At 56.9% G+C, this 25,050-nt stretch overlaps 5 protein-coding genes across 8 annotated transcripts; 3 read left to right on the top strand and 2 right to left on the bottom strand.

Moving 5' to 3' along the window:
• The first annotated feature begins 738 nt into the window (after positions 1–738).
• Positions 739–6,204, top strand: Il3ra (interleukin 3 receptor subunit alpha). Its single transcript, XM_032887216.1, has 12 exons — positions 739–916; positions 1,021–1,151; positions 1,441–1,607; positions 1,701–1,821; positions 1,956–2,088; positions 2,673–2,866; positions 3,050–3,165; positions 3,260–3,289; positions 3,376–3,487; positions 3,942–4,050; positions 5,932–5,998; positions 6,095–6,204. The coding sequence occupies exons 2-12, from the start codon at positions 1,091–1,093 to the stop codon at positions 6,149–6,151; spliced, it is 1,167 nt and encodes a 388-aa protein (XP_032743107.1). The 5' UTR covers positions 739–916; positions 1,021–1,090; the 3' UTR covers positions 6,152–6,204.
• On the bottom strand, positions 6,201–8,972 carry LOC116885899 (probable bifunctional dTTP/UTP pyrophosphatase/methyltransferase protein). Its single transcript, XM_032887218.1, has 7 exons — positions 8,771–8,972; positions 8,534–8,665; positions 7,205–7,252; positions 6,969–7,033; positions 6,827–6,888; positions 6,615–6,723; positions 6,201–6,504 (listed from the first exon to the last, which is right to left on the bottom strand). Exons 1-7 carry the CDS (start codon positions 8,861–8,863, stop codon positions 6,333–6,335), a joined length of 681 nt encoding a protein of 226 aa, XP_032743109.1. The 5' UTR covers positions 8,864–8,972; the 3' UTR covers positions 6,201–6,332.
• Positions 8,973–9,176: 204 nt separating this feature from the next.
• On the top strand, positions 9,177–13,913 carry Akap17a (A-kinase anchoring protein 17A). 4 transcript variants are annotated; one of them, XM_032887210.1, is made up of 5 exons: positions 9,177–9,967; positions 10,379–11,190; positions 11,526–11,674; positions 12,315–12,564; positions 12,768–13,913. In XM_032887210.1, exons 2-5 carry the CDS (start codon positions 10,390–10,392, stop codon positions 13,698–13,700), a joined length of 2,133 nt encoding a protein of 710 aa, XP_032743101.1. In that variant the 5' UTR covers positions 9,177–9,967; positions 10,379–10,389; the 3' UTR covers positions 13,701–13,913. The 4 variants fall into 4 exon arrangements, with proteins under 4 accessions (XP_032743101.1, XP_032743098.1, XP_032743100.1 ...); XM_032887207.1 differs by having other exon boundaries at positions 10,314–11,190; XM_032887209.1 differs by having other exon boundaries at positions 9,177–10,058; positions 10,314–11,190.
• A 286-nt stretch (positions 13,914–14,199) lies between these two features.
• Asmt (acetylserotonin O-methyltransferase) lies at positions 14,200–19,508 on the top strand. Its single transcript, XM_032887215.1, has 8 exons — positions 14,200–14,873; positions 15,354–15,513; positions 15,782–15,911; positions 16,058–16,126; positions 16,405–16,523; positions 16,998–17,141; positions 18,345–18,467; positions 18,957–19,508. Exons 1-8 carry the CDS (start codon positions 14,793–14,795, stop codon positions 19,427–19,429), a joined length of 1,299 nt encoding a protein of 432 aa, XP_032743106.1. The 5' UTR covers positions 14,200–14,792; the 3' UTR covers positions 19,430–19,508.
• A 315-nt stretch (positions 19,509–19,823) lies between these two features.
• Dhrsx (dehydrogenase/reductase X-linked) lies at positions 19,824–24,754 on the bottom strand. Its single transcript, XM_032887217.1, has 7 exons — positions 24,485–24,754; positions 22,999–23,106; positions 22,335–22,403; positions 21,770–21,871; positions 21,099–21,309; positions 20,286–20,493; positions 19,824–20,044 (listed from the first exon to the last, which is right to left on the bottom strand). The coding sequence occupies exons 1-7, from the start codon at positions 24,723–24,725 to the stop codon at positions 19,850–19,852; spliced, it is 1,134 nt and encodes a 377-aa protein (XP_032743108.1). The 5' UTR covers positions 24,726–24,754; the 3' UTR covers positions 19,824–19,849.
• Positions 24,755–25,050: the final 296 nt, after the last annotated feature.

The following is a 25,050-nucleotide window of genomic DNA, read 5'->3' as shown; positions in this document are numbered from 1 at the left end:
AGTCTTGCACCTGCAACCCTGCAACTGCTCTGTACATGCAGCCCTATACCTGCTGATCTGTACTTGCAGCCCTGCACCTGCGACCCTTGTACTTGCACTGCACTTACAGCCCTCCAACTGCAGGCCTGTATCTGCAGCCCTATATCTGCAACCCTGAACCTTCAGCCTTTTATCTGTAGACCTGCACCTGCAGCCTTGTACCTGCAGCCCTGTACCTGCAGCTCTGCACCTGCGACCCTCGAACTTGCACTGCACTTACAACCCTCCATCTGCAGGCCTGTATCTGCAGCTCTATATCTGCAACCCTGCACCTTCAGCCCTTTACCTCCAGAACTGCACCTGCAGCCCTGTACTTGCCCTGAACCTGCAGTCTTGTACCTGCACTGTGCTGTGATCGCCCTTCTCCAGGGCTGTCAATCACCGCTGTGTCAGGAAGTCCCGCCCCCTACTTCCTCACCATACCCCAACTACCGGTGCTCCGCACCATCCCACTGCCTCAGCGACCCGAGCTCCAGGGCGGCGACCACATCATGATCGCAACCCAGGCGTATCCTGCGCTCGGCCACACCCACAACATGGATGCCGCGGTGCAGGTTTCTCGTTTCCGGACCCCAGGGCGCGGCCGGGGGGCGTGGCCTGGGCGACCCGCAAATCCCCCACTACCCAAGAGACTACGCAGGCCCCGCCCTCCCTGACCAGGCGACAGCCACGGATAATTGCTCAACACTGGATGCGGCCACTTGGGGCGGGGCCTGCGGAGTCACAGGGTCGCGGCTAGACCTGGGCTTTGAGCTCTGTGGACTCTGCTGGGGTCGGCAGAGAGCGAGCGAGGTCCGTGCGTGGATTTGGGGTCCGGGGTCAGGCGGTGGTCACTCTGTGTCTCAGGGAACACTGAGAGCAGGAACGGAAGATAACAGTAAGTTCTGCCCCCAAACCTGAAGTGACCCTCACAGGGGCGTGGCCGGGATCCAGGGCGTGTCCGAGCGCTGAGACCCCGCCTCTTCCCCTCGGACCCTCCAGGCCCAGGGTGAGGCTGACTCTGACCACCACCCCTGGACAGATACGTTCGGATCCGGTTCCCACGGCCATCATGGCTGCCGGAGTGTGGCTGCTGCTGTCGGTTACGATGTTCGAGGCGATGTCAGAACGGGGTAGGCGTGGACCGGAGTAGGCGGGGCTGGGGCGGGGTGGGCGGAGTCGGTGGACTCAGGAAAGGAAGTGATGAGAAAACCCTGGACGTGAGCTCAGGGGCGTGGCCTCAGTAAGAAGGGGGCGGGGCATGGACAGAAAGTAGGGACGAAACAGGAAGTAGCAAAATCTGAGGTCAAATCCTAGCTTGGCCCATCCAGGCCTTCAGTTCCATCCAAGCACATCCCACCAGCCACACTCTTTGTTTAGCGGTGACCTCATCCTTTCCTCCTTACCCCCACTCCCCCACAGGAGTCCATATGGAGGCCCCACCTCTGGCACCGCCCATCAGGAACCTAAGCATCGACCCCGCCCAGCGCAGGCTGACCTGGGAGTGGGGCGGGGGCGGGACCAGGGCAGAGGGCGGGGCCTTGGGTCCCAGGTTCCTGTGCAGAAAGGAGGGGCGGGACCCTGTGCGGGTGAGTGGGTGGGGCGGGGCCAGGGTGGGCGGGGCCAGGGTGGGTGGAGCAGTTGCTGTCAGTCAACCCCTGGCCACTTCCTGTCGCCCCCAGGCGGACCCTGCAGGTCATTCCTGCTCCTTCCCTGCCCTTTCCCACTGCCACGTAACCAACTTCACTGTCTTCCCCGAGGGGCGAGAAAAGGATGCGGCCCACCTGCGCTTCCAGCCCCGTGGTGAGGCCCCTCCCCTGACTCAAGTGACCCCGACTACCATGCACCACATCTGACCTCTGACGCCGAATTTTACCCCCTAACTCCATGCATGATCTCTGACCTCTGTGTCTTTTCCGGCCCCTGGCCCCACAAAGACCCCAACAGGGCGGCTGCCGCCCGCAACCTGCACTGCTGGGTGCACGACGTGGATTGGCTGAGTTGCCGCTGGGGTCGGGGCCCTGGGGCAACGCGGGATGTGCGATACAGAATGTTCCTGCGAGATGCAAGGTGCGTGTAGGGATGTCAGGGGCGGGATCAGGAGGGGATCGCTTCCTTTGTGTACAGGGTCAGTTCCTGTTTTGGTGTTGTCACGTCCTGCGTGGGCAAGGTCACTTCCTTTGTGGGTGACAACACTTCCTGTATGTGGGATGGGTCACTACCTGTGTGGGTGATGTCACTTCCTGTCTGGGCCATGTCACTTTTGAGTGGATTATGTCACTTCCTTTCTTTATCAGGTCACTTCCTGTGAGGGCTACCTGTGACGTTGGGGTTACTTCCTTTGTGACTTGGGGTTGCTTCCTGTCTCTCTGAGGCCAGGACTTTGCCTAGCAACATCATTTCCTGTATGGGCGGGACTAATTTCCATCATTTCCTTTGTGAGTGGTATCACTTCTTGTGTGTTTGGGACTTGGTAGTGTTACTTTCAGTATGGGATGGAGTTATGATGTCACTTCCCTGTGAATGTTGTTACTTCCTGTGTGGATGTTGTCGTTATCTTGTGGGTGGGGTCACTTCCTGTGTGGTTGGGACTCACTGACTTCACGTCCCATGCCCCTTCATCCCCACATTCTGCCCCCTCCCAACCTCCACAGGCACAGCCCAGACCACGACCGTGAGTGCCCGAGGTACGAGATTGACGCCCAAGGGTCGCGCGTGGGCTGTGTGGTGGGTGAGGCTGGGACCCTGGCCTCCCTCATCACAGTGACGGTGAACGGCAGTGGTGGCGCCCATGGGGTCCATGCGCCCGTGTCTTGTACCGACGCAGATATCGACATGGCTGCCGTGGGTGAGCCTATAGTGCGCACAATGCGGGGTGGGTGGGATGGGGTATGGTGGGAACCGTTGAATACCTGCAACATAGACACCGGGCAGGTCAGTGGGTACGGGGCAGGGCAGGCCGACTCTACACCATGGAGTGCAGAATGTGGCCCCACTGCGCGCCCATCCCTGCCCTGCCCCCTCCCGACAGAGGTCCTGGCCCCGCCTGTGCTGACAGCTGAATGCGAAAGCACGGGGGCCCATGTGAGGTGGGCGCCTCAGAGCCGGTTCCAGACCGCCTTCCTGTTCACTCTGCAGATCAACCAGGTGGGTATGGAACAGGACTTGGGGGGAGGGACAGGACCTCCCAAGGTGTGCCTGATTGCTGATGCCCTGCTCCCCTGATACCCCCCCCCCCCAGAGTTCACAGACAGAGCCAAAGTTTGAGAAGGTAAGTCAGGTGTGAGGCAGGGCCGGGTGGGGGTGGGGCATCGGGGTCTGACCACACCCGCTGATGTCGCTTCTGGCCATCTCCAGGTATACGAGAGGGACTTCAAGGTCCCGACCCTGGACGCAGTTTCTGTGCGTGTCAAGGCCACAGCCCGGGACTCGGGCGTGGAGAGCGACTGGAGCAAGGCCTGGAGCCTGGGTGAGGCCCCACCTCCTGCCCAGAGCCACTACCTCTCTGCTAGATGACATCACTTCCTATTTCCAAACTCACCGCCTCTCTGAAGGACGTCACTTCCTGTTTTGTGCCTCACTTTCTGTCTCTTGTGACATCACTTGCTGGCTCTCAATTCGCTTCCTGTCCCAGCAATGTTTCTGTTTTCACCCCCAACCAGCTTGGTTTACCCAGTGTCCTCACATCCTGGTTGGCAAGGCCTTGCACCAACCTCACTGTAGTCCCACTCCCAATATGGCCCCTGAGATCTTCCGCCCTCATTTCCTGTCCCTGGCAATGACACTTCCTGGTTTCCCCAATGGCATCAACTCTGTTTTCCTACTGTGACGTCATTTCTTATGTCAGACAAACCCCGCCCAACCACCGTCCAGTCAGGGCTTCCAGGGTGGGAATCCACCCTCAACTTCCTGTCCCCGTGCAGACTGTGGCCCCACAGCGACACTGGCAACCCCGATGACATCGCTGCTCCTGGCGGGGGCGGGCGCGGGCGCCGTGGTCATAGTGATGGCTGTGCTGCTGCTGTGCTGGAGGTGATAATGTTGCACCCAGGGGGCGGGTCTGGGGGGGGTGGGAAGCTCTACTCCTTGCCTCTTCACTTCCTGCCCCTGTGGGTGAGGGTTGAAGTCAAAATCACATTCCAAGAGTGTCTCTGGTTTGGTACAAACTCATGGAAATTTGTAAAATTTATGCAAATGTATGCAGGTCTGTGGTATGACGTCAACCCCCAGCTGTGAATGACAGCTGAAATATTTCTGATGCCTGGGAAGGCAGAGTCCAGGCACATGCAAATTTAGGCAAATCTATGCCAAGGCCATGAGATTGGTAAAAATTAATGCAGATCTGCGCTGATCTTATGCAGATTTATCTAGATTTATAAATATTTTAACACACATATTTGCAAGTGTACTACTCTGACATCAAGTGAGAGCTGTGGGGCAGGGCCTGGATTCCTGCATGTAAATTTATGCAAATCCACGTTTACTCTGTCCCAATTCACACAGCTTCACTTACAGTCCAGTAGCTTTGTTAATTGGATAAATTTATGAAAATTTATGCAAATGAACACAAATGATGTTATCAGCCTTGGGAGGTGGAACCTGGCCGCATGTAGTTCATGCAAATCCAAGCCAACCTGGGCACCGTTGTGGAAATTTATGCAGATTTGCACTAATCTCATGCAGATTTATACACATTTATGCATCTTTTAATATGCACACATTTGTAAGTCCTATGACATCATCACAGTATGATTGACAGGTGGAAACATTTCAGTATTTCAGTATGGCTGGGAGGCGGTGCCTGGGTGCCTGCATGTAAATTTTGGCAAATACACAGAATTTGACAGATTCTTCCAAATTTATGTGGACTTGTGCAATTTTATGCAAATTTGGCCTTTGGCAAAAATTTGGATTTGGCATCATCATCCCATTGTGACTGTTGGCTCAGGAGGAGGGGCAGACTCATGCAAATATATGCAAATTTACACCAAGGCTGTCCAATTCACAAAACATTCAGAGTCAACATAATTGGACAGATTTATGTAAATCTATGCAAATGACTTCAAATGATATCATCAGACTGACAACCTGAGATACAGGTTCTCTGATGCTTGGGAGGCAGAGCCTGGCTGCATGCAAATCCAAACCAACCGTGAGAGCTTTGTGGAAATTCATGCAGATCTCCACTAATCTCAGGCAAATTTTTAGACGTCTTTATGAAAATATGCTCTATGACGTCAGCCCAACAGCAAATACATGCAAATTCTCACCAACATTGTGAAAATATATGCAGATTCGTGAAAATTTGCCAAATCTTTGCCTTTCATGCAAATCTATCCAAATGAGGCCCCATAGCACAGTTGAGATTGACAACTGCACATACTGTCCCACTTGAAATTCTATAAACCCACACTAAGGCTGTCAAGTTTATGCAAATCTCATGCACATTTACTCAGATCAATATGGCATCATCCTACGCTTCTGACAGCGACATACATTATCCTACCTGACAACCCACAAATCCACACAAATTTAAGCAACTCTATGTAAGTCATGCAGATTTGTTCCTTTCTGTGCAAATTTGGAAATTGAATGTTTTATACAAATGCACGCAAATTCGCCATATGACATCATCTTAAGATTGTGGGTGACAGCTGCAGTGAAGATGGATGCCAGGGGAGGTGGGACCTGGCCGGTTTGCATGCAAGTCTGTATGCAAATCAGCACCGTGATGTCATTTCCCCCATTGTGATTGACAGTTTCCCCATTGAGTGATGGCTTGGTAGGCGGGACCTTGGCCTGCCCCCCACATATTATACCAATTCATGCAAATGACATTAAATTCATGCAAAGTAACAAATTTGTGCAGATGTCAACATGACTGGCATGTCCCCACACCCGTTCTGTCCACAGGAAGTTGCTGCTGAGCCGTCTGTTCCCACCCATCCCAAGGATGAGAGTCCCACCTGGGCCAGAGATGGTGAAGGAGTGGGGCCTAGGGAGGGGATGTGACCTGGAAAGGGGCATGGTCCAGGCTGAGTGACTGACGGGTAAGTATGACCTGTCTGCCTTGCAGGTTACATGGGTCGAGGCACCTGAGGACTGCGAGGTGACGCTGTTGACAGACAACTGAGCCCTGCCTCCAGCACGGACCCCAATAAACCGACCCCTTGCCACTCTGAGAAACTCTGTCCACCTTATCGGCCTTTATTACACCATGACCCGGGCGGGGGTTGGGTCGGGAGTGGGGGTGGTCACACAGGGGTCCTGTTTGTAACATTACTTCCTGTCACCTTGGCTGTGATGACATAACTTCATGTCTGTGACTCCACTTCCTGTCCTGGTCCCAAAGGCAGCAGCCGGCGCCCCAGCTCGCGGCAGAGCCGGTTGAGAGGGAGCCCCGCTGCGTTGAGGGGGTCACCCCGCACGGCCTCTGCCATTATCGCTCCGCCCCGCGCCTGCAGCCCGTAGCCGCCCGCCTTGTCCCTGGAAGCGAGGGGGGTGGCAGAGGTCATGTCAGGGGTCAAGTTTTAGAAGCTGAGGTCAAAGGTCAGAGGACTGGTGGAGATTATGGGCGGAGTCGGGGTGTGGCTCACCAGGGCTCCCCGCCCTCCACATGCTCCTGCACAAGCTCATCCGACAGCTTCGAGAATGTCACCAGCGTCTCCTCGTGGAAGACCACCACCACCTCTGTGTCGCGGGTGCCTGTGGCAGGGTGTTCACAGGTCACCCCAACAGACGTCATGACCCCAGGACCCGGACAACATCACTGGGATCCCCAGAAACCCCACGAATACCCTGGGGTCACCTGCTCCACCTGTAAGGATGATGGCGACACCGGTGATGACACTGTGCTCACGACCGTTCAGCCTGGGGGTGGGGCCCAGTAGGTGTAGGGTCAGTGCCTGGAGTCAGGGTTTGGCCACGCACCCCAGGGAGGCCCCGCCCACCTGGTTAACATCCGGAGTGCATCTTCACGGTCGCAGGGCTTCCCCATGATCTGCCCCTCCATGGCCTGGGGGGGGGGGAAGGGTTAGGGTTTGGGGAGGCAGGGTTGCCCTGTGCATTAGGCAGCCAGAATGCGGGAGTGGCCCAGGGTGTCAGGGAGGGGTTGAGATTACCCACCCACCCCCTTGCCCTCTGTGACCCCCTACTGCACGCAGCGCCTCCGCCCCCAGGTTCTCACCACAATGGTGTCAGCTCCAATGATGAGGTGCTGGGTCTCCGGGTCAGCCTGGGGTTGGTGGGCAGGGCCATGGTTGAGTGATGGGCGAGCAAACCCCGCCCCTGACAGGGAAAATCCAACCCCAAAATGGGAGGCTTTGCCTACCAAGCAGGAAGAGGTGGGCAGAGCCAGGAAAGGGAAGGCCAGGGCCTTAAGGTGAAGCCACGCCCACAATCAGAATCCACTCCCCTGGCCTCAAATCTATGCCTCTTACCAGGAAACTCCTCCACCTGACCAGGAGCCCCACCCCTAACACGGAACAGTCTGAAACCCCGCCTTCATTTAAAAAAAACAAAACAGGGGTTGGGGATTTAGCTCAGCGGTAGAGCGCTTGCCTAGGAAGCGCAAGGCCCTGGGTTCGGTCCCCAGCTCCAAACAAAACAAAACAAAACAAAACAAAACTGCCTCTCCTATGGCGGCCCCGCCCCTAACAAACCATGCCCACAAGCCACAAGTTGGCCCTAAAAGACAGACACCCTACCTTGACCTGGAAGTCATTGCCGATTCAAGGAGCTCTGACCCCAACACCAAAACCCCAGCCCTAGCACGCAAGCCCAGTCCCAGACCAGAAGCCCCGCCCACGATCCTTGCCCTGAATCCCAAACCCGCCTCTTATGCATAAGCTAAGCCCCAGCACTCTAAACACTCTCCTACCTTAAAGTTATTCTCAGGACAAGAAGCCACTGCCTCAACCTGAAGGTCACGCCCACTAATTGTTAAACCTCTTCCTGACATGACAGCCATGCCTTCCAACCGCAGACTCTGCCTGCAATCCCTGAACCACGCCCCTGACGTCGAGTTTCCGACCACTTATGAAAACCCCATTTAAAACAGACCCATACCCTTCAACCTAAAGGCCACGCACATTGACCATGAAATCCCACACTGACCTGGAGAGTCAGTAACTAAACAGAAATCCAGGACCCAACTCTGTGGATCCTCCCCAAAACGCTCACACCACGCCCCAAATCAGAATCAGAAAACAGGGCACACCCCCTAGCCCTTAACTCTGACCTAAACTGGAATCTCTGTCCCAAACTAGAATTTCAATCTGCAGGCTTCACCCCTAAGGATGAGACCACGCCCCAAAACCGGGAGCCCCACCCCTAATAGAAACCCCGCCCCAGGTCGTAAACCCACGCCCACAACAACAGGCAACAACCCCAAACTGAAAGCTACGCCATCAAACCAGAAGGCCCTCCTGCTAAGGCTGAAACCAAGCCCTGGGCCCAGAATCTCCGCCCCACAACATAAAATCCCCCGTCTACTTTCTACTGGGGCCTCCCCCACCTGGCTTAGGCGCATTCCGACGTCCAAGGCTTTCCCTTTGGCATTTGCAATCACCAAGTCCTGAGGGCGGAGCATGTGCTCCGGGGGCGGGACCTCGGAGAAGTGCGAGGGGATGACGTCGAAAACCACGCCCTGTGGGGTGTGGTCACGTCACACTCTCATTTTTAGGGATTCCCGGTTCCGCCCACCAACTTCCGGTTCCCTCCCTGTCAGTGACCCGGCAAACGGAAAGCGCACCGCCAGGTCGAGGATCTCCCTCCGCCTTGGCGAAGCGCTCGCCAGGACCACGTGGTAACCGCGCAGGAGCGGGGCGAGCGGCTTCAGTGCCATGGCGGCCAGAGTCGCGCGGGGTTACCAGACCTGACCGATATTACTGGGGGACTCCGCAGCCCAGGCACCACCCTTCGTGTTCCGTGAATGGTGGCTTTTTTTGCGCAATTTCCGGAATTCGCCCAGGCCCCGCCCCTCCCTCTTGGCATGCGAAATTTAGGAAAAGCGCAGCCAAGAGGGCGTATGCGGTATTAGATAAAAGTAAAAATCAGTATGATGGGCGGAAGTCCCGCCCCTTTTCGAGTCCGTTTAAAGAAAATCTGAGCCGGAACTTGCCCTAGAACCACGCAGAGCCCTGGGAATCAATTCGGGAAGTCCCGCCCCCTGTCGCCTCCGTCAAAACCGGGAAAGGACGACCCGGAAGCACGGTCACTGCCACGGGGGTCGCGCCAGGGCGGACGTCACACACATGAATACGCTAGGAATCACGGGATTGCCCGCCGCGCTACGCGGGCCGCGCTCGCTGACTACGAGTCGCATAGTTTATGACCTCACGCATAGCGGACAGAGTCTGCTCTTTGCTGAGCCTAGTTGCTTTGTTGTGACATTCGAGCGAAGGCGACGAAGGGGTCACCAGTGCTGACCCCGCAGGCCACTGTCACGGAGCCTAAGCGCAAAAGGAAACTGGGAGGCGGAAGAGCTTCTACGCATGCGCGCCCTGCTGCTGTTGCTGTTTCTTGAGGCTGGGGTCAGAGGTGAGCGGTACCGGAAGTTCCCTTTGTGCTCCTCCGCTTTCCCGCTACAGGAGAGCGGTTGAAAGCGGCTGACAGACGTTGTCGCCACGGAGGAAACGGGAGGGAGTCGATCGTATTTGACGTCACCGGTGAGCCCCTTGGTCATAGGATTATCGCCCTGTTGACCAAGGAGCCGCAACCTCCTGTGACTGGGAGCGAGAGCAAAAAGCTGCGCGTGCGCGCTGAGTGCCGCTGGTTCTGCTGGTGATCCCTGTTTCCCGTATCCCGGATCAGAGGTGACCGGGACCGGAAGTGGCCATTTAAACTGCGAAAATCAGTTGTCAGCGGCCGTGAACGAAACGCCTGCGGGGACTTTACCAAAAGGCCTTAGACGGTGGCGAGGACTAGAGTCTGGGCACCGGAAGCTAAGGTGCGTCACGGGAGCCCCGGGAATGGCTACGAAGGGTAACGGGGCAGAGTGACGAGGCCGCTGCGGAGCACAGGGGTGGAGCTTAGAGGAGGTGAGCGGAGAACGCTCCGGGCTCGCGTAGACTGGGTCTGACCTGTTTGTGCTGCTTCCGCGGAGTTTTCCGGCTAGAAAATGGGATGGGGCCCTAGCAGGAGAAATGTAGGACTGGGGCGGAACCTGGGGCAGAGGCGTGGCTTTATTTGAGAGGAGGGGCGGGGTTTGGTTCCTTGGAGTCAGGTGAGCATAGCCTTAGCTGTGTTCTCATCATAAGGTTCTCTGATGTCATGACCTTGTGTGCGTGTTTCAGATGTTGTGACGTCACCATGAGCATCACTACATACTGATATCACTGCACCATCCCCGCTCCCCCAGACTTGCTGGCCATGTCCTCAGCCACCATCGTGCACGACCCCTCGGAGGCGGTGCCCCTGTGCCCGGCGCTGGGCCTGTACCTGAAGCCAATCGCGCGGGTGACAATCTCGGTGTCGCTGCCCCCTCCGCCCCCAGCTCCGCCCCCTTCGCCTTCCTCGACGTCCCCGCCCCCGCGTGCGCCAAGTCGCGCAGTGTCAAACTGGGAGGTGATGGAGGGACTGCGGGCGATGGCACAGGGGGCACGAGCGCCGCTGTCATCACTGCGCCTGGCCCGGGGCGGCCCAGAGGTCGTGCGCTTTGAGGGCGAGGTCGAGAACCGGGCGCTTGTGCGTCCCGCGCTCGCTGGCCTGGACGGCAAGACTATGATGCTCAGCGGCCTCCCCCATGGCCTGCGTGTAAGCGCCGCTGAGGCCACGCCCCCGCCCACGGATGACCCCGCCCACCCTCATGACACCATCCACCTTCAGGGCCTACCCTGCCGCTGGTTTGCGCCCCGTGGGGGCAGTGGCGGGGATGAGGCTGGAGGCATTTCTTCCCCTGGTGGCATTGCCTCAGCAGAGAGGCCCAGCGAGGCTCTCCTGCGCCAGGCTTTCGGGGCGTTTGGTGAGATCCGCCATGTGGACATTCCCATGCTGGACCCTTACCTTGGTGAGGACGGCAGCCATGGCGGGGGCGGGGGCGGGCGGCTCCGCTTCGAGGCCTACGTTCAGTACCGAGAGCGTGATGCCTACGCCCGTGCCATGGCTGCCCTGCGTGGTGCTAAGCTCATGTTTAGGGGCACCGACGGCAAAGCTGTGGCCTGCGGCATCAAGGTGAGGGGTTTGGCGGGACCTGGAGTGGATTGACATCTTGTGGGCGGAGACTAAGCTATTACTGACAGAGTAGGGGCGGGGCACCAGATGTAAATGGCACATGGAACTCCTTGGCGCTTGCATGTGGAGAGGTGGGTGGTTCCTCGGGTAGAGTGCAGTGCCTGAGATGAGGGGCGGGGTCCATGACATCATGATGAGTTTCAATGATGTCACAGGGGTCAAAGGGGGCGGGGTGGCGTCGCGGAGATCAAAGGTCACCCACATGACATCACAGGGCGGCATTGTGATGTTACCCCACGTCCTCTTCACTCCCCACTGTGCTCCTTCCCCTGCAGGTGACATCAGATGCCACACAGCACCTGAGCGAGGCTTCGATCAGACGCCGGCAGCTGGAGCGGCAGAAACTACAGGAACTTGAGCAGCGGCGTGAAGAGCAGAAGCGGAAGGAGCGTGAGGATGAGGCGCGGCGGCGGGCAGGCCAGCGGTGAGCCAGTCTGAGGCAGGGTGACTGGTGGGTGGATCGATGGGATGATGTCACTGGGAAATCATTTGGATTATATCACTCACGTGACATTGTTGATAATGACATCTCCCTGATGAGCTTACTCTGATGACATCATGCTGTGTGACATCATCAGGTCTTGTATGAGGTCATGCTGAATGGTATTGCTGGCCAATATCATTCAGGTGACATCATCCCAAATGACATTGTGTTGTATGACATCATACCATATGACATCAAGGGGTGATGTCACTAGGATGCAATATCATATATCATGGTACGATCTCATGTTAAATGTGTTAATAAGAATGTCACCCATATGAATGACAGAGTGACATCACCACCCCTCACTTTCTCTTTGTTACACTCCTGGTCCCTCCCACCTGTCACTCATTCAGTAGTTGCAAACCTCACTTGTTTATCCCACACTCATTTCCTGTCTGGGGCAAAGTCATTAGATGATGTCAATTCCTATGATGTCGCCCCCTATCACATCACCTTCAGCCTGGGATGAAATCATTTGATGACGTTGCTTGAATGATGTCATATCCAGTGACACCAACCCGATTACATCACACGATGTCACGCCCAGTGACATCACCCACCCACCCCCAACCACCAGGAAGCAGCGGGAGGCAGAGCAGCAACAACGGGCACGGCGTCGGGAGGAGAAGCTTCGGCGCAGAGAGGCACGGCAACGAGCACGGAGGAGACGAGGCCGACGTCGAGAGGAGGAGGAGGAGGAGGAGGCAGAGCCCCAGCCGGTGTTGGGGCGCGAGGAGGAGGAAGGTTTAGAGCCCCGTCGGCTACTGCTCGCCCAGCGCAACCTGCAGTCTGTGCGGCTCATTGCTGCCCTGCTTGCCCGCGCTGAAGTAAGCAGGCCTTATGGGTGGGCAGAGTCAGAGGAGAGCAGAATTACAGTGTTGCCTCAGTCAGAGGTGGTATGGGCATGGGTGGGCAGGGCCTCAAGTGACCAACAGGAAGTGTGTGCTTGCCTTAGTCTTTTCTGGAATCCTTGGCTCACAGGAAGTTACCCAGTGGGTGGAGCTTAGGCTCACAACCCTGCTCCCCACAGGCCGCCAGACGCCGCCAGCGTGAGCAGAGCGAGGAACGACGTCGCCACGCAAAGGAGGAAGAGCTTCGGCGCCAGCAGGAGGCAGAGATTCGGCGTCAGAGGGAGGCAGAGCTACGCCGAGTGGAAGAGGAGAAGCGGCGGGCACTGGGACTGCAACGTCGGGAGCGTGAGCTCCGCCATCGCCTCCTCGCCCTGCTGCTAGCCCGGGGGCCTGGCTTGGGGCGGCTAGTGGGCGGGGCCGGGACAGGAAGTGACGTTGTGGGGGCTGGGAACAGCAAGATGGCTGTGGGGGGTGGCCATGGGGAGGCAGGACAAAGCCAGACAATGACAGGAAGTGAAATCAGGGGAGATGGAAGGGAGAATATGAAGACAGGAAGTGATATGGCTACCTCGGGAAATGGCCACATTGACAGAGAAAATGAGAAAATAAAGACAGGAAGTGGGGTCCCAGCCACAGGAGGTGGTACTGGGGACCCAAGAGGTGCGGACAAACAAACAGAAAGTGGTGTCCTGCCGACAGGAAGTGATGCAAAGACAGGAAATGGTGCCAGAGGGACAGGTGGCCCAGGGAGGGACCCAATTGCAAAGACGTGGACGGAAAATGTGACGACAGGAAGTGGCGGCCCCGAAACAGGAAGTGGTGTGGCCAAGATGGCGACAGTAAGTGCTAGCAATGAGACCGAAAGTTCATCTGCCAAGCTCAAAGCCATGCCCACTTCCTGTAGTGACCGGGAAAGATGTGGCCTTGAGTCCCGCCCGTCCTGGCATTCCCGTGACTTTGGGGGCAGTTCAGGACAGTCTAGAAGCCGTGATGGCAGTGAGCGGCGACGCCCCCACGAGGAAGAGGACGGCGGTGGGCGGGACCGGAAGCGCGCACACCGCCATCGTGAGGACCGTGGTCGCTCGAGGTCTCGATCCCCGCGGCGCCGGTGACCGACCTGCCCAAATCATGGGACTTACTAGATGACCCAGAAGTCCTGCCCCAAGGACTATGAAAGTCATAGGCTCCCTGGCGGCCATTATGTATTTTTTCAAACCTCTGAATGCGGAGTTGAGTTTTCGGTTTCGGGGGCGGGACTTGGGTGTGACATGAGTGGCGTAGTGTGTGGCCATGCTCAATAAACGCCTGGAGTTGGAGATGTGTGACCCTGTCGCATCACATCCTGTCTGGGGTCGTGGGGACAGTCCTCAATTGGAGTGGGGAAGTCTTGGATGTCAACCAGGGATGAGATCAGCCATGGTGGGCAGGGCTTAGTTAGGCTTCACTTTAAGTGTGGGTATGTGGGTGACCGGTGCCCAAGTGCTGTGCAAGGCTTATCCCATGTGTCTGGAAGCCTCCCTGGACCTGTGCCTGGTGTGCAGGGCTTCGGTAGTGGGCGTGGTCGAGTCTGAGTGATCACTGGACTGTGAGTTGCGCCAGGAGAAAGGCTTGGTGTTGGCAGGGCCTGGGTAGATAGGCAAGGTCGGGTTTATGGGTGGGTCTTAGCGTGAGCGATGTGTGTATGCGTGGCCTCTGGTGAAGGGATAGATTGGGGGTGAACTTGTCCGAATTGACCGTGGGTGGAGTGCAATGTGACAACTGGAAGTGATGTCACCTTCGTGGGCAGGGCTTCTTGCCTCATGCCACAGACCGCCCAGTGGGGCGGGACTTCTAGCATTTCAGGATTGTGATAGGGTCAGGTGTCAATGGGTGGAGCTGCTATCCCTGGAAGTGAATGCCAGGCCCGAACACTAGGAGTCAGACAGGACTGATGATGTCATTTGACGTCACAGGAGACAGAAGTGGTCAATAACCCCACCCTGAGGACAACAGGAAATGATGCAGGTGGGAGGGGACAGGAAAGGTCAGAGGTTAGAGTGGTAGCGCCCAGGGCTGACATCTTTTATCCCTGGACACAGAAGTAACGTCACCTGGCTAGCCGGCCTGATCCGGATCAGCAGCTGACACCCACTCCAGCCCCAGTTTAAAGGATTTAGATTTGCCCCAGGGCCAGGGCAGTTGTGCCTGAGGCTAGGATAGGCAAGATGGCACCGGGCGGGGAGGGCGAGCGTGACCGCGACTTCCAAGTCCTTATGAGCCTCGCCCACGGCTTCATGGTCTCCCAGGTACCCAGAAGAGGTGGGGGTTCGGGGGTCATCTGGGGGTGGGGTCGCGACCTTTAACTCACCCCACCCCACAGTCACCATCCTGACCTTTTTTTTTTTAAAGATTTATTTATTTATTATATGTAAGTACACTGTAGCTGTCTTCAGACACACCAGAAGAGGGCATCAGATCCCATTACAGATGGTTGTGAGCCACCATGTGGTTGCTGGGATTTGAACTCAGGACCTCTGGAAGAGCAGTCGGTGCTCTTAACCACTGAGCCATCTCTCCAGCCCACCGTCCTGACCTTTGACCTCACTTTGATCCTTTATTTTTGCATGTCCCAACCTTTGACCCCACAATCTCGTCCTCTGTGCCCCACGACCCTTTGACCCCACCCTCCTTTGTATGGTGACCATATGGCGCATTTTTTCCGGGCCACCTTGACCTCTGACATATTGTCCCATGACAACTGACCCCGCTCCCCACCCCATCCCCAGGTGCTGTTTGCTGCCCTGGATCTGGGCATCTTCGACCTTGCGGCCCAAGGCCCGGTGGCGGCGGAGGCGGTGGCACAGACTGGGGGGTGGAGTCCGCGGGGAACGCAGCTGCTAATGGACGCCTGCACCAGGCTGGGGCTACTAAGAGGGGCCGGGGACGGTGAGGGGCATGGCCTGAGTGGGGAAGGGGCCTGAGGTGGGGGCAAGGTCAGATATGAGGTGTGGGGCCTGGGTGTGAGTGACAGACTATGTGCGGGCCTTCGGGTGTGACAGAGAGGGTCCAAGCCTGGGAGTGTGATTGACGGCTTAGGGTGGCGCTTAGGACATGATTGTAAGGATAAGGGCATGGCTTATAGTGACGGGTGAGGGGACAGGACCTAGATCTGATGATTGACAGCCACGCCACCGCTCCTTGCCCCGCCCCTCAGGCTCCTACACCAACTCTGAGCTGTCATCCACATTCCTGGTGAGCGGAAGCCCCCAGTCTCAACGCTGCATGCTGCTCTACCTGGCGGGCACAACATACGGCTGCTGGGCCCACCTGGCTGCCGGGGTCAGGTGCGGGCGGGTGGGTGGGGATCACCTGAGGGTCACCTGGGGTTACAGGGCTATGGTGGGGTCATACGAGGTCAAAAAAGTAAAACCAGGGTCCTGCGGGATCAGGATGTGTCACAAGGTCACATGTCCTGGCCCCACCCACACAGGGAAGGGCGGAACCAGTACTCCAGGGCCGTGGGCATCTCCGCTGAGGATCCCTTTGCGGCCATCTACAGGTGCCCCCACCCTACCTGGCACCACCCACAGAGCCCAGCCCCAAATGCCGACCCCTACCCCTTCCCATAACCCCTGCCCTGGGCACGGCCCTGCCCACAAGTCCCAGCCCTGCCCACCGGCCCAAGATTTGCCCGACAACCCCACCCACCGACCCTTCCCACAGGCCGGGTACCGCCTCTCGAACCCGCCCACCAGTCCCAGCCCGGCCCACTGACCTTGCCCACCATCCCTGCCTACCAACCCTGACACTGGCACCCAACCCTCGCCTCACCCCCAGGTCAGAGCCTGAGCGCCTGCTGTTCATGAGGGGCCTGCAGGAGACATGGAGTCTATGCGGGGAACGGGTCCTCACAGCCTTTGACCTCTCACGCTTCCGGGTCATCTGTGACCTCGGCGGTGAGCCCTGACCCCACTCTGCCCATGTCAGGGGTGGGATGTCAGGGATGACATCATCAGGGTTGGGGTCGGAAACTGGGTACATGAAGTGATCTTGCTGTGGGTGGGACATGCCAGTCATACAGTCCCTGACACTGAAAGTGATGTCATGATGGGGTGTGGCCCAAAGAACAGGAAGTGAGGCCACTACTGTTGTTCCTGTTGGCTAGACATTAGTGACAGAAAGTGACATCACCAGAGGTATCACTGGTGCTGTAATGACAGGAATGATGTCATCAGGGCCCGCCCACAATTCAACCCTAAAAACAGGAAATGACAACATCAGAGAACCACTACAGACCGGAAATGTTTGTCACTCAGTGTTAATGAACAGGAAGTGAGGTCATTAAGTCTCCCGGATGATTTCACGGGTGGGTGTGTCCCACATCTCCAGTAGTGTGCACAACTACCTTATGGCGACCCCTCCCCCCACAGGCGGGTCTGGGGCGCTGGCACAGGAGGCCGCCCGCCTCTATCCCGGTAGCTCTGTGTGTGTCTTTGATCTCCCTGATGTCATCGCCGCTGCCCGCACCCACTTCCTGTCCCCAGGGGCAAGACCCAGGGTGAGGTTTGTCGCCGGTGAGTAGGCGGGGCTGGAGGGGCGGGGCATGTAGCTGGGCGGGGCCTGCAGTTGGTCAGGACTGGAGGTTGACTGGGACCATGGGGGGGGACCATGGAGTGCATCTCTTAATATTTCCTGTGATGTCATTTTCTGTCGTCACAATTATGCAAATTTATACTACTTTATTCCAGTGAGCTGTTTTATTGTGCATGGGGCTGAGTAATTGTGTTGACCCCACCCATGTCGGTCAACAAATACTTGCTACTTTTATGCAACCCAGCTCTGCTATACTTTGCTTCACAGCCTTGTTCAGCTCGAGCACGTTGGTGCAGTTTCTATGCTAATTTATGATAAGTTCTGCTAACCATTGACACCAGTTTGCTGTTGTTCTGACTTGTGCTAATTTTATGCTAACTTATGCCGATATCTTCCTTGGTTTATTCCTGAATGTTAATGCTAATGCCTTTGCTAATTTCACACAAATGAGATCCACTGTCCATAACTCAAGTTAATTCCGTGCTAATTAATGTTCATTTATTCTGATTTTATGCAAATAAGCCCTGCTGCTTCACAGTATCTGGTTGATCCTAATATGTGCTAATTCCATGCTATGGTTTGTTTCATTTGCACTTAGGAGCTCTTCCCAGTCTCCCTCGTTTCCAGGCTAACTCATGCTAATTTTATGAAAATCATCCCCACTGGCTCCTTCCCTTCATGTAGATCTACCCTTATGCATATGCTAATTTTATGCGAGTGAACTCAGGTGACAAATCATGGCCGAACCTCATTTTGAAAATGCGTGCTTAGTCCATTTCAATCAATGTTAATTCGCACAAATTTCATGCAAATCATCATTCCTGTCAGTCTTGATATCATGCCAACCCATGCAGATTTATGCTAATTTAATGCCAACCAAGCCCCTGATTCATTGCTGTGCTCCCTCCAGGCATTTCAACCATGAATATACTAATTTCATGCAAATCAAGCCAGCTTCTGAAATTACTCCAGTTCCTGTGGACGAATTCTATGTTAATTAATGTTAACCTATGTTAGCTTTATGCAAATCTGCAACCTAGCCTTGCTGCGCTGGCCTATTCGAATTCTAATTTTATGCTAATCTATTTATGCTATTTTATGACGACTTATGCTAATGAGCTGCTTTCATATTTGACCTTGTCGACCCCTGGACCCCTTCCAACATGCTGGGGCACCACCGATAGGTGACTTCTTCCGGTCCCGCCTCCCCCGCGCTGACCTCTTCATTCTTGCCCGGGTCCTGCATGACTGGGCTGATGGCGCCTGCGTGGAGTTGCTGGGGCGGTTGCACAGGGCCTGCAGGCCAGGTGGGGCCCCAGATGGTCACAAGGATGTTCTGGGGCCTGCAGGTCAGGTGGGGTCAGGAGGAGGGTCACAGGGTCATGGTGACAGGACTTGCAGGCCAGTTGGGGTGGGGGTCACGGTGGGGTCGCAGGGTTTACGAGGGGGCCATAGAGCCTGCAAGTAAGGTAGAATCAAGGGGTGTCACTGCAGGGTCACAGGGGGTCATGGGGCCACAGTGTGCCACAGCAGGTTACAGGGCTTGCAGGCCAGGTGGTGTTGGGGGTCATGGGGGAATTCCTGGGGGTTCTAGCGATCACGGGGTTGGGGGGAGGTGTCACAGGGCCTGCAGGACAGGTGGGGTTAGGGGGTGTCTTGGCTGGGGTGGGCTGCGGGAGTCACAGAGGTCAAGCTGATGTCACCTGGGGGGTCACAGGGATCATGGGGTGTCACATAGGTCACAGTGGTCAGGCCAAGGTCACAGAGTCGCGAGCTCCGAATCCCTTACCCCACAGGTGGTGCACTGCTGCTGGTGGAGGCAGTGCTGGCCAAGGGCGGGGCTGGGCCACTGCGGTCGCTCCTGCTGTCACTCAACATGATGCTGCAGGCTGAGGGGTGGGAGCGCCAGGCCAGCGACTACCGCAACCTGGCCACTCGTGCAGGCTTCCCCCGCCTACAGCTGCGGCGCCCTGGTGGGCCATACCATGCCATGCTGGCCCGGCGGGGACCCCACCCTGGGATCATCACAGGAGTGGGAAGTGACACTTCGGGGACAGGAAGTTTTGTCACAGGTATAAGACGTGATGTCCCTGGGGCAAGAAGTGATGCTGCAGGGACAGGAAGTGGCACTGGAAACACAGGAAGTGGCATCATGCTACAAGGAGAGACGTTGGAATCAGAGGTCAGCGCCCCACGAGCAGGAAGTGACGTTGGCGGGGCAGGAAATGAACCCAGAAGTGGCACCCTCAAGCAAGGAGACTGGAAGTGACTGGGGACTGAGGGCAGGGAATCCTGGGCAAGAAATGATGTCCCGGATGGGAATGGAGTAGTTTTGGCCAGGAAGTGACGCCATAACCGAAACCTGTGACTTGGGACAGGAAGTGACATCATGGGTGGGAATTTATGACTTCTGGACAGTTACATTACAGCTGGGAGTCAGTGAGTTTTAGGCAGGAAGTGATGTCACAGTAATGGTGGGGTAGGGGGCAATAAACGCAGCTGCGCGTTTGTCCGTGTATCTCTGGGAAGGGCGGTGACATTGTAGGTCCATCTCGGGAAAGGCTCTGCGGGCTCCTAGGCCAGGTGAGTGACAGGCGATGCCTGTGCCTGCATGGGGATGAAGTCACGGCCCCACCTACCCTAGTGCGTCAGGAGAGTGAGGATCTGAGGCAGCAGGAAGATGACACCTTTATTCCCCGACCGCCACCCAGGCTGCGCCAGTCAGTCTACAAGACTCTGCCCACAGATGCCCCTGCAGCTCCAGGTCTCTCGCAGCCCCCAGCACCTCAGCCTCCGCCTCATCCCGCAGGTAGCGACCTCCGACCCCTTCGAGCTTGGGCGATGCTGCTGCATACACTGAGGTCCAAGCCCCCTCATCGGGGGTCTGCAGGGGAGAGGGGTAGAGAACAGCGGAGATCACTGTGGGGCCACTTGGGGTCATAGTGGGTTCATCAGTGTGACCACTGATGGTGTGGTCAATGAGGTCATTAGGGGCCAATGGGGGTCACTAGGGGTCAATGAGAGTCATGAAAGGCCATGACGGTCCTTGGGGTCGTGGGTCACACAGAGGCCACAGGTGCAACACAGGAGTCACACAGGGTTTGTAGGGTCTGGGCACCACCCACCTTGAACAGCAGCCATCCCAGGAAGCGCTGCACTGCGCGGGTGCCCCACCCAGCATGGGCGAAGAGTGCGGTGTCGACCACGCCTGGGTCGACAATGTTGGCAGTGACGGGGTCGCCCAGGGCACTGAGCAAGCGCTGCAGCCGCAAGGAGAACAGAGCCAGGGCCAGTTTGCTGCCAGCATATGCAGCCAGGGCACAGGGGGCAGGGCTGTGGGGCAGGGTCTGGGTCAGGGTGGTACCCAGGGCAGTGGTGGCCAGGACACACCCACCCAGAGAATGGGGAGGGCGTCATCTCAGCCCAGTCCACCTGCCAGCCACAGCCTGGGGTCCCACCCACCTGTCTGTCAAATATGGGATGACATGTCCCCACCAAACTGTCAGTCATGCCCTGGGCCCCACCCACCTGTTAAACTTGTGATGACATCATAGCCCCAAACACCTGTCAATCACCACCTGGGTAGTATCACCAACCTGTCCACCCTTCACTCACCACAATGGCCGCCCTCTCTTGAATATACAAATCAAGTCATTAATATGCACGAGCTAAAATGGCTACCTGGGTCATTTGAGCATGCAAATCACCCCAATAAGTGTGGGGACATCTTGGCCCTTACCAGGCCTGGAGAAGATGCAGGAAAGACGTCTCCACCTCACCAACCAACAAGAAGTGATGTCATCTGGGGCACCTCCCAGGCCTTGTCCTCACCCAGGCCCCGCACCTGCCAACTCCGCCATGCTCTGCCCCAGCAGCTATGACAAACCCCGAGGGCATGCTCTCTGGGCAAAGTTCTCCTCCCTTCCCCCAGTGCTCACCTCTGCCCCAGCAGCCTGGCCACATCCGCCTGGCCCACCCAGTGAGTGGAGGAGCAGACAGTGACAACGCGCGACTTGCGTCCCTGGTGCCCAGAGGCCCGCAGGGCCGGCAACAGCAGGGAAGTCAGCAGGAAGTGGCCTAGAAAGTTCACGCCCACGTGGCGCTCGAATCCGTCCTTGGTGTTGCCACGCGGGTCCAGCATAACACCGGCTGCAGGGAGTGGGGTGAGGTCAAGGACAAGTCACACAGGAGGCAGGCTCACAGGAAACGAGTAGAGACAGGAGACAAGAAGTCCTGCCCACCAGGAAAAAAATCAATGGGACCAAGAAGATACACCCACAGAAAGTTCTTCCAGGTCCCACCAACCTGGAAGTGACATATCCGGGATGGACAGAAACGGGAAAAGGTAGTCTCACCCACGTGGAAAAAAATCCACAAAACAGGGTGTTGCGCACATTTGGAAATATTCCTGATAAGATTTCTCCATGCATATTAACGGTCTGATTTGCTGGTTGGCAATTAAAAGTCACAGGCTGATTTGCATATGCAAATGTGGCCTGCGTGATTCTGGCCCATGTAGCTGGGCGATGTCAGAGGCCCAGTGAAGATATCAGAAGCCAGTCAGCACTGTCCCCCACCCCAGGCCCTGCCCCTCAGGCCCTGCCCTCACCGTTGTTGATGAGCAGGTGCAGTGGCAGTGCTGTGGCCTCAAAGTCACGCACAAAGCTGCGGACGGAAGACAGCGAAGCCAGGTCCAGAAACAGGAAGTGGGCTGGGAGTGGGTGCCAGGGGCGGGGTCACGGGATAATGTCCCTTCCTGTGGGGCGGATGGATGCCCCGGCTACGCCCTCCTGTGGATCGTCCCCCCAACTCCCATGCACACTTGTCTCCGAAGCCCCGCCCACACTGAGCCCCGCCCACCTAATCCCAAAGGCCACGCCACGTGCAAGCCCCACCTCCATACAAGGCCTAAGGAGTCTCTACCTGACCCCATCTCCCCTGCTGTCCCGGAACCCCAACCCTAGATCCAGGTCCCACAGACGCCCATCAAAGGCCCCCCTCACCTGTGCCTTAGGCCACGCCCAATATAAGACCTGCTCATATCATGCTCTACCCAAGCTACAACTGTCCCTTTGGCCCCACCCACCATCCCAAACCCCACCTACCCCATGCCTCACCCTGGCTTCCATTTGCCCCAATGCCCCGCCCCTTACCCCACAGGCCCCACCCCTTACCACTCTCAGGTCCAGACTCCTCCTGGATCCTGGCAACAACCTCATGGCCTCTGTGCTCATCGTTTCCAGCTGCGGGAGATGGGGTAGGGAAGGGGAACACGATGGCCACCGCCCCTCCAGGGTAGCCGGGGCTGGACCCAGTTACATCAGGTTACCCCAGGACAGCCTGGGTTTCCCAGGGTAGTCCAGGCTGGAACACGCTCACCGCCCTCCTCCCATTGTCCCAGGGTTAGCCCAGGATGGACCCAGTCAGGCCACAGGTAGGGGGCGACTTCAGGTTTCCCTGGGTGACTAAGCCCAGGCCTGACTGCTTTCATCTCCTGGTGGCCCAGGTTGGACCCGGATAATGTAGGCCAGCCTATATTAGCCTGGAGTAGCCCAGGCTGGCCCGTGTTATTTTCACTGCACCAGGGTGGCACCAGGTGGCCTTCCTTCCCTTCCCATGCTGTCCCAGACAGCCACGCTTAGCCTAACTCCCAGTTACCCTAGCTGTGCCCTCTTAACCCAGAATAGCTCAGGCTGGACCGCACCATTAGCCCAGGCCACCCTCCCATGGCCCCTATTAGCACAGGCTGCCCTATCCCCACTCCTCATCCCTGTTAGTCCAGCCCACTCCACTCACCCACTTCCCCCCCCCCCCGTTAGCCTAGGCCCTCCATCTCACCCACGATGACGCGCATTCCCAGCCTCGCCAGCTGGCATGCAGTGCTCAGTCCGACACCCCTGGTTGCCCCAGTCACGATGGCCACGCGGTCCGTCTGCAGGGGTAGCTCTGGGCAGAGGGGGCGGAGTTAGGAGTAGGGCCAGTGGGAGGGGAGGGGAGAGGCTGGAGCAGGATCAGCCACATAGGGGTGTGTGTGTGTGTGTATGTGTGTGTGTGTGTGTGTGTGTGTGAGTGTGTGTGTAAGCATGGGTGGAGCCATTACGGGTGGGGTCACCAGGAGGGGCGGGGTCTTGGTGAGAGGCGAGGACAGGAAGGAACAGGGTCAGGAGGGGCGGGATAATCGTGACATCAGGGTGAGGAGACAGTGGGTGGGCAGGACTTCAGTACAGTGCGATGTCAGCCCAAGGGCGATGTTGGGGTCGGCAACAAGGCCACCATCACACCAAGCTGCGCTGATCCCACCGGATCGGGCTTCCCCTGCCAATACCCTGTCCGGGTCATTTAAATATGCAAATCAGCCGGTAAATGTGCAAATCAGCTCGAGAATATTCACAAAGCTGCTATGCAAATGAACTCATTAACATGGTGGTAAGCCCAGCAGTTAAACATAAGGGTCAGAGACCTAAGCCCCGCCCCCTAGTGACAGGCAGCGCAGGCCAGGGCTTTGTGTCCAGTGTGAAAACTGAAGTGGGAGGCAGGACTTCCTGTAGGTGTAGCCTGAGCAGGGGAGGGAACGTCCTGTCTGCCCTGGGCTCCTATGGAAGCCCTGGGTGCTGGGCGGGGCCTTGGGCTTCCGCTCAGGATCCGCCCATTGGGAGGGGGAGTGTGGATATTCAGAGCCGCTTATTACTATTCATGAATGATGTCACTATAAACTGGCTTAAAATCGAGCTGTGGGTCCATTAATATTGACGAACATTAATCAAGTTCGAAGCCGGATCGAAGTGACATCACCTGGGACCAGGGTATAAAAGAGATTTCTGATTTTCGAAAAGTAATATTATAATATGCAAATTTATTATTTAAATATTCATAGCTGCCTAGCAGAGGTGGGACTTACTGTCCTGTCTCCACCCAAGGAGCTATCGGGTCCCTGGGGCTCAGGGGTCGGACAGTCGACCCCGCAGATCCCGCGTGACTCCCAGTGACCTCTCCCAGGCCCGAAACACCGCCAGGAACCTCCCATAACCCTAGAAATGCAACTTCCGGTTCCGCCGGGAGGCGGGGCTAACAAGGTTACCGCCTTTTTCTCGGTCCCCGCTGTTTCCAGAAATTCCCGCGTGACCCCACCCTAACCCTGGTGACCCCCCCCACCGATACATCCGTGCGCCCAAAGGCACCCAGAAACACCCGGATGATCCCAAACGAGCCACTTCCGGTTTCGCCGGGAGCCAGGCCCAGTGTGTTTCCGTCGTTTCCCGCGACCCCCGGGCTGTGACCCCGCAACGCCGGGACCCTCGCCGACCCCGTTGCGACCCCGGCTTACCCGGAGGCCGGAAGCCCCCGCGCAGGCGGCGCAGCAACTGCACCATCGTCACCGCGACGCCCACGGCATAGACGCGTAGCGCGGCCCACAAAGCGGCCAACATGGCGGACCGGCCACACCCACCGACCCCAGACCCCAATGTGACCCTGCGCAGGCCGCGCCCATTTCCCCTCAAAACCGGAAGTGGTCTCGGGGAAAAAACAGAAATGCAGCCTCCGCGTTCGTCCCACGCACGCGACATTCCGCGGCTGTCAGTCACCGAGGCCACGCCTCCTGGGCCAGGAAACAAAACTGAAATGTAGTCGCCAGGCGTCGGGAAAACCGGAAATGGCACCTGAATGCCTGGTCCTGTCCTAATCATGGTGGACATAGTAAAGACTGAAAACATTGTCATTAAACTTGGAGATTTGTGAGAAAATAATCCAGCACATGTAAGAGAAACAGAAAATACTTTTTAAAAAAATTTAAAAATTTGTGAGAAACAATCCAGCAAGTATAAAAGACACAGAAAATATTTCAGAAAAAAGTTGAAGATTTGTGGAAAATCATCCAGAACATATGAAAGA

This window comes from Rattus rattus, chromosome 16, assembly GCF_011064425.1.
Source record: "Rattus rattus isolate New Zealand chromosome 16, Rrattus_CSIRO_v1, whole genome shotgun sequence".
NCBI classification, from domain to species: domain Eukaryota; kingdom Metazoa; phylum Chordata; class Mammalia; order Rodentia; family Muridae; genus Rattus; species Rattus rattus.
The sequence above is the reverse complement of the archived record's forward strand: the minus strand, read 5'-3'. Positions and strand labels throughout refer to the sequence as shown.

Coding starts and splice junctions, on each gene's coding strand:
- Il3ra (XM_032887216.1), top strand. CDS start 1,091: ATGGCTGCCGGAGTGTGGCTGCTGCTGTCGGTTACGATGTTCGAGGCG. Junction 2,089..2,672: donor ATGTTCCTGCGAGATGCAAG/GTGCGTGTAGGG, acceptor CAACCTCCACAG/GCACAGCCCAGACCACGACC. Junction 3,166..3,259: donor TCACTCTGCAGATCAACCAG/GTGGGTATGGAA, acceptor CCCCCCCCCCAG/AGTTCACAGACAGAGCCAAA.
- LOC116885899 (XM_032887218.1), bottom strand. CDS start 8,863: ATGGCACTGAAGCCGCTCGCCCCGCTCCTGCGCGGTTACCACGTGGTC. Junction 8,666..8,770: donor GGGAGATCCTCGACCTGGCG/GTGCGCTTTCCG, acceptor CACACCCCACAG/GGCGTGGTTTTCGACGTCAT. Junction 6,889..6,968: donor GCACTCCGGATGTTAACCAG/GTGGGCGGGGCC, acceptor CCCCACCCCCAG/GCTGAACGGTCGTGAGCACA.
- Akap17a (XM_032887210.1), top strand. CDS start 10,390: ATGTCCTCAGCCACCATCGTGCACGACCCCTCGGAGGCGGTGCCCCTG. Junction 11,191..11,525: donor CTGTGGCCTGCGGCATCAAG/GTGAGGGGTTTG, acceptor CTTCCCCTGCAG/GTGACATCAGATGCCACACA. Junction 11,675..12,314: donor CGGCGGCGGGCAGGCCAGCG/GTGAGCCAGTCT, acceptor CCCAACCACCAG/GAAGCAGCGGGAGGCAGAGC.
- Asmt (XM_032887215.1), top strand. CDS start 14,793: ATGGCACCGGGCGGGGAGGGCGAGCGTGACCGCGACTTCCAAGTCCTT. Junction 15,912..16,057: donor CACCTGGCTGCCGGGGTCAG/GTGCGGGCGGGT, acceptor CCACCCACACAG/GGAAGGGCGGAACCAGTACT. Junction 17,142..18,344: donor CAGGGTGAGGTTTGTCGCCG/GTGAGTAGGCGG, acceptor CACCACCGATAG/GTGACTTCTTCCGGTCCCGC.
- Dhrsx (XM_032887217.1), bottom strand. CDS start 24,725: ATGTCGCGTGCGTGGGACGAACGCGGAGGCTGCATTTCTGTTTTTTCC. Junction 21,310..21,769: donor GCACCTGCTCATCAACAACG/GTGAGGGCAGGG, acceptor CACTCCCTGCAG/CCGGTGTTATGCTGGACCCG. Junction 20,045..20,285: donor TGGGATGGCTGCTGTTCAAG/GTGGGTGGTGCC, acceptor TCTCCCCTGCAG/ACCCCCGATGAGGGGGCTTG.